General features: G+C 39.4%; 1 protein-coding gene across 1 annotated transcript; it reads left to right on the forward strand.

Annotated features, from left to right (window-relative positions):
* Positions 1-3215: 3215 nt before the first annotated feature.
* On the forward strand, positions 3216-4923 carry LOC7468139 (protein BIG GRAIN 1-like E). Its single transcript, XM_002314959.4, has one exon. It carries the CDS (start codon positions 3718-3720, stop codon positions 4708-4710), a length of 993 nt encoding a protein of 330 aa, XP_002314995.4. The 5' UTR covers positions 3216-3717; the 3' UTR covers positions 4711-4923.
* Positions 4924-7381: the final 2458 nt, after the last annotated feature.

The raw sequence follows: 7381 nt of genomic DNA on the forward strand, positions 1-7381 counted from the left end.
AGCCATCTCTATACCAATTCTTGGTCCCAGGCCTAGCTATAACTACAAGCCACCGGCCTATTTGACACCCAGAGTCATGAAGGGAAATTTGAGAATTAGTCAATTTTACGAAGTATAAAACACAGTCTACGTAGTGCTTGGTATTATGACCTCAAACTAGAACTGTCATGATCATCTTAGCTCAAATGGCCCCGTCTTGTTTTGGGTTGATAGATGACAATTGACATCTATATTATATGCACGTCATGTGTGCAACTTTGTGTGGCTATCTGCACACGTATGTACTCGTTCCCAGAAGCATGCCCTCAACACTGAGATATGGGTTCTCACGGCTAAGAAATAGACCAAATCTGCAATGGACTAACCCAGTATCTTGAAAGAACGAAAGCTGTTTGCATATCTAGTTCTTTACACTTAAAAAGGTCACCCCACATTTTTCATTTTCCTCATTTTTTGAAAATTAAAGCTCATCCTCATGTGTCCACATCGCCAAACCATCTTCTTATCTTATCTTTTTCTAATTTTCTGTAAGGAACTTGGACTGCTTATAAAGTTACAAGTACCATCAAATAAAAATTGACTGCAGCAATTGGAGTTTGCAAGCCAGCGATCTGACTAATATTCACTGTGTGGGTGAGCTCAGAAGACAGCCTTGTCCACCTTGTCCCCGTGTTGTCGCAGCTACATGCACAGAGATGGGTTATAGGGGACCCCCGATTCGGCCTTTGCCTCCAAATTCAGGACTCTGGTGGGCTGAAATGAGCCTAAGTTTGGTTAGGAAGGGCGTCCCTGGACAGTGATGGTTCAGTACTTGAACAAAAACTTTGATTAAGAAAAGCTCGGGGGATATTACCTGTCGTTTCCAATCAGATTAAGAAGTCCACACCGCACCAGATTCTTGGATCATATTTTCGTTCATGCAAAGTTGTTGCAGGTGAAAAGGGTGCAAGGCCTTTAATGTAGAGGGCAAGAGACTAGATGGGCCTGATGAAAGAATCATGACCATGGAATGTAACTTTTGGAACGCATGGTGCATAACAAAAGAAAGCAACGAAACATCAATATGAATCTATCCAAGATTTTTTTAGCAGTTGACAAGAGGGGATGAAGATGTCTGGATAAGGTGAGTAGCGACAAGTATTCAGTGGCCCTGGGCAGGGCAGCATTGATAATGTAAGAAATGGCCTAACGGGCCAAATACATCCGTCCAATCAGGATTATGCAGTTTCCTTGGTGTTGCTCTGGACCTGATCGCAATATCCACACAGGGTAACAGATGATTTATATGAACATCGACATAAAATATCAAATGTATATGCTTGCTAGCTCATTGATCTTTGATTTTTGATACATTCTCGAGCTTGCTTCAGGGATGACGGTTTAAGTAATTGACAAGTTAAGTGTTTATTTGTTTATTTCTTTTAGAAAAATAAGTTAAGTGTTTCTGTATACATATATAATTCAATTGCAAATCATGATTCTAACTGCCGAATTTAAATAGTATTTAAAATTTGATAGTGCCGAAGCATTAGATGGACTCGAGTGGTCGACCCAAAAATCTGGAATTTCTCTCTATAAGAGTCTTTAATGTTTGAAATCGCCATCTCTATTCCAGTTCTTGGTCCCAGGCCTAGCTATAACTAGAAGCCACTGGCCCATGTGACACCCAGAGTCATTGGAGGAAACTTGAAAACCTATCAATTGTATGAAGCATCTACAACAGTACTAGAAAAGCAACAATATGTTGCCCTCCCAGCAAACGCGTGGTGTGATCTAAATTAAAAGCCTTGCAAGTTGTAGAACTTGACTCTGAGATTGCTACAGGTTGTGTAATGGATAAAAACTTTGGAGCAAGTGTCACATTCTCAAATGGTGGATTAAGAAAAGGGGACCATCCTATTTTTTTCCCTTAATATGTTTCAATATCTAAAAATTGACTGCACCTTATGACCTCGAACTAGAACTCAAATGGCCCAGAGTTGTATGGGTTGATAGATGACAATTGACGTCTATATTATATGCACCCCCCTTGTGTGCAGACTTCGGTTGGCTCTCTGCACACGGATGTGCTCGTTCCCACAAGCATGCCCCTTGTGTTCAACACTGGGGGATGGGTTCACGGCAAAGAAATGGACCAAATCTGCATGGACTAACCCAGTATCTTGAAAGAATGAAAGTTGCTTACACTTCATATGATGATATCCAGCTCTTTGCACTTGAAAAGTTCATGACTCCACATTTTTCATTTTCCTCGATGGTGGGACTGGAACTTGACAGAATTAGATTATTGTTCGGATTTTTTAAATCCTCAGCTGTATAGAATGCATGATAAAGACAAGGCATGGATGGATAATAAAGGAAACTTGTGTTTTCCTTTCAAATGGCTGGACAGAAATATTTCTAGCTTGACTGTGATCCACCAATGGATGTCTACTAGAAGGATTATCATTCATCAAATTATGTCTTGATTAAAAGATGGGGTTTCCTTCTCTTCATGACCTAATAAATGATCAGAAACATGGTCGATCAGTAGGCTTGCTTGCTTAAATCACAGGGGAGAAGGTAGAGAGAGTGACTAGTTCCTATATGACACTTGTCTACTATTCGAGGCACGATGTGATACAGATCCAGGCTTGTTTCCTTTCATGTTATTCTTCAACATCTTACAAGTTAGCCCCTTGAGGCTCTGTTCATCTTCTTACTGATATTTTTGCATTGCATTTGCATCCCACCATGCATCATGTGATCTAGGAATTGATTTGCAAACTTCGATCACCCAATTTTCCCTCTCTCCATTATCTTTCCCATATAAATATTAATTCCACCTTTTTTGTTCTTAACTTGCAGGAGTGTACTGATTAGTTAGGGCATTGTCAAAGGAGCACCTGAATCCCAAAGCGACAAATAAGAAAGTTATGAAGGAGACATCATCTTTTTTGCCACAGAACCCAGGGCCAGCAGGCACTCATGCCCCGGAATTGGAGCCACTAGGTCAGGGATGTGTACGGCCCCTCTGTTAAAAGACTCAAACCTCAACTCTCACAAAGAAGAGGCAAACTAGATATTGCGCTGGGCCATATAGTTGATTACACTTACACCAGTCAAAAATGTCTTAGCCTCTTAGTTAAAGAGATTAATTAGTGTTCATATGATGTAATATTCCGAATAATTATGGAGTGACTTCCAAGCTCTCAAAAGAAGTGTGGGATCTACCGAATTCTCCAACTCTATAATGATGATATTCAGTTGAAGTGCATGGCCATGTATAACCCCATAGCCAACATACTTGAAAGCCAATCCCCACTAAAACAGGTTAAAACCCTAGAATCCAAGGAAACACAGCTCTTTGCTCCCCACCATCCCCAACCAAACCTCTGGTTTTCACAGTAAGAGAAGGATAAAAGCATGTTTCTTTACTACGTACCCCAGCTCACTTCTATAAAGCACAAAATTCACATCAATATGGGTCTCTTCCAAAAACACTCTTCATCATGTAATGTTATAGACAGTGGCAAAGTGATTGATTGTTATAAATCTATACCCCCTACCACTACTCTCAGTCATCTCAAAACCATTCCCTCTATTCTACAATCACACATACCATACTCCCTTCTCCCGTAATTCTCCTCCCATAAATACCTTTCCATATCCTGTAACATTAACTTCCAAAATCAACTTTCACACCACATGTTCGAAAACTTCCAGTAGTTCTCAAAAATGTCCATCACAGGACTCTCATCAGACCCTAGTAAGCCTTACAAGAAGTCCTTGCATCGGAGAAACAATTCTGATGAGCTTGATGTGTTTGAGGCAGCACGGTATTTCTCAGGGTACAATGAAGCAGGTGCGGGGTATAATGGTGCAACTTACACACAGAGAGTCATGAGAGAAGATCATAAGAATTCTTGGAGGGGAGGAAGAATGAGCCTAGATGTACCAATGAGAAATCCGCTACCTCATCATATCCATCAACAGCCTCATACAGTGGAGAAGCAAATACTGAAAGAGAAGAAATACAAGCAACCAAGCTCTCCAGGTGGTAGACTTGCCAGCTTCTTGAATTCTCTCTTTAATCAAACAAGCTCTAAAAATAAGAAATCAAAGTCCACCACACAATCAATGAAAGATGATGATGAGAGCCCCGGTGGAAGGAGGAAAAGGAGGAGCAGCATTAGTCATTTTCGAAGCTCAAGCACTACTGATACAAAGTCTTTGTATTCTTCTTCAAGCTCTGGTTTTAGGACACCCTCTCCTTATACACACCCTCCAACAAAGGGCTGCAAGGAGTCCAGAAGCTATTCAGATCACAAGCAAATAGTTTCCTTGTCAAAGCAGAATGGGACTGTGAAGTCCACAACTTTCCAAAATGAGATATCGGATGATAAAAAGAAGTCAGGTTTCTCTTGGCTGGAGGAGAGATACAAATTCGTCAATGATGGGTTTTCAGATCAGAAAGCAGCCAAGAATCGCGGTAACCAATATTTGGAGAAAGACAGGACTTGGGTTGATGAACATTATCGATCAGAGGAAAACGAATTTAGGAAGTTCAATGAGGTGGATGATGGAGCTGAGAGTGATTCAAGCTCTGATTTGTTTGAACTGCAAAACTGTGACTTGGGTATCTACTCAAATGGTCTGCCCGTGTATGAAACAACACATATGGATAGCATCAAAAGAGGAGCAGTTCCAATTTCAAATGGCACCCTATGAGAGACAGAATTATATTTTGTGCATTTCCCTTTGTTGAACGGTTATTAATTGATGATATTACTATAAGAAGCTGTGAGAAGAATATTATTGCCATATTGTCATGTCTTAGATCTTGCTTTCCAATTTTTTTCCCCCTTCCTGTTTCAATTCCTCTCTTTCTTTTCATGTCTGTATGTACAGTGTGGAATGTTTATTTGTCTTTCTTTTTCTCTCTTTCTTTCGTGTAAAGACCACCATAGTAGTGGCTTCCTTAGATTGTGCCATGATCAGTGATTTTCCACTAAATTGATGGAGAAACAAAGCATGCATTATCAACCCACGTGGACTATATCTTTTAGCCTTTTGACTTAGGACTTAGGAGTTTGGACATGGAGCAATAATTGATAAAAGCATAATCCTGCCCCCTTTTTACCTCTTGTGTTTTAGGAAAGCAAAGGAAATTGATTACCGGTGAAAATGGCCATTCATCCAAGGCATGTCCTGCAAGCATCAAATGATAGTAGCTATCCAAATAACAGTTTGTCTTGGAGCTTCATAACTAAGTTCAACCATGCAGTCTATTTTGTCATACAGTGCATCGATCTCTCTAGCTTAATCACATCAGGAAATTATAGATTAGAAAGAGTACTGAATTAGGTGCAAGGATTCTATCTGAATCCAAAGGAATTGGAATTTTGTAGCGTAATTAGGTTCTATTTATGTGATCTGGAAGGACCTTTTATCAAATATGGGATCAGGAATATATAATTGATCAGATCGCCATATGTTTGCATTACTAGCTACCATAATTTTAACTTATGGACATCAATGGTAATTAAGTTTATAACTCAACTGCTGTCATTCATCATGTTTTCTCTCTTCTTAAAAAAAAAGAAGAAGAAAGAAAGAAAAACGTCTGTGCCTAGTTAAAGTAAGAGCTTGGTTTGAGCTAGCAGCTTGGGGAGGGAAAGAGTACACAGCTGTGCAGTACGGAACCAATAAATCCTCCCAAATTCGTGCTTTATATAAACTGAACTCGAATTATTAGGAGATTGATAGATATAGGTTATATATTTCTGTCTAATCATCAAATGATCAGCAAGGAAAGGCATGTTTAGAGTGTTTCTATTAATTCTTTTTTGTAGCATTAGTGACAGAATCGAGACAAAACAAGCTAGGCCCATTTAAGATTACAAGATTAATTTAGTATAAACTGGTCTCAACTTTTAACGCTACATTGATTAAGGAAAGCAAAAGGGAAAAATGTCATGAGGTGATCGCATATGTACTATATCGAGCATGCATGCCAGGGCGTTGTCGAAAAAAACAAATAAATGGAAGGGCATGCCAAGGGAATAGAGCGCAGATTTTAATTACTCATGATCTGCATTAAGATGCGAATTAACGGATAATCAAACAAACAGAGAAATTTATCATAAGAAAAAATACAGAGAAATTTCATGAGACTAAATTGATAAAGGGTATGTAGTTTATCAATTAAATCGAATCATATACTTATCGACAGCTATCTAGTTACTCATTAAATTGTTCTTTTTATTCAAGAGCAGATTGTCTTGCTGAGATAAAAATTTATTTATTTATTTATTTTTTAAGTGCTTATCGAGTTGAAAAGCGAGGGTGTGTGTTCATGCATGCGCGTCCGAATATATAGGGCACAAGCTTGGCACTAGAGTGTAGAGGATGATGATGAATACTAAGGATAGCCTTTAGAAAGAATGATGCAGAGGAATGATGTCTAGGAGGCACCAAAGGATTAAAGCTCATTAGAAGGCATTATATGCAGGAGTTAATGATGCATTGAGCATTGATGGGCCAGGCCATGGTCATGCAAAGCAGGTCACTAGCTAGCTAGTGGATGGAGGGGCCGAGTACGTACGTGCGATTTTCCTAAAGGATCGACAAGTATATAGTAATTAATTACAAAGTTGATGCACACACAAATCAAGATCGATAAAGCTAACAGAAACTGCTCAGTTTTCTTGCGGACAATCAAATCTGTTATCCTTTATCGAAGTTCGGAGGGAAAACAGAGCTTGCTCTTAGAGGTACCGACTACTGGCTCTGATTATGATCTCGGTTTTAATTATACCTGAAATATGATATAGTGCGGTGATTTAACTTGATCTGTAGACGAACCAAGTTCCGAATGCCTACACCGTAGAATTAAAAAAGAGAAGAGAGGAGAGGAGAGGAGAGGAGAGGATATATATAGCTAGTGATAATATCCCTGAAGAAATATTGATCTACCATTTGCTGTGTGACGATGAAATTCAAGTCACACTTGTTAAGTATGATGTTTGGCCATTGGTATGATAAAAGCTACAGGACCACCAGATTATTTAGTGCACTGCAGAATCCAGTTATACATGAGATCAGCAGCAACTGATGGGTATAGATGCATCCTTTTGCATCAACATTCTATACAGAGAAAACCCTTTAGCCGCCAGGGACAATCCGAAAAGCTTGACAGCAAAATTATCCTTCAACTTGTAAATGCCTTTTGAACATAACACCTGCAGCCATCAGAAACTGAAATGCTAGTCAGCATCATTTTGCACAAGTATCCCAGCAGCAAAGTACTCTTCAGAAGACGCTCCACAATTCAATGTCTCTTCACAAGACACCAATTGCATGTTCAGGCACTAGTTTTTTTAAGCATCGGCAAGCTGGG

Source organism: Populus trichocarpa, chromosome 10, assembly GCF_000002775.5.
Source record: "Populus trichocarpa isolate Nisqually-1 chromosome 10, P.trichocarpa_v4.1, whole genome shotgun sequence".
Lineage (NCBI taxonomy): Eukaryota > Viridiplantae > Streptophyta > Magnoliopsida > Malpighiales > Salicaceae > Populus > Populus trichocarpa.

Bases quoted from the DNA above. Each gene is read 5' to 3' on its own strand.
- LOC7468139 (XM_002314959.4), top strand. From the start codon at position 3,718: ATGTCCATCACAGGACTCTCATCAGACCCTAGTAAGCCTTACAAGAAG.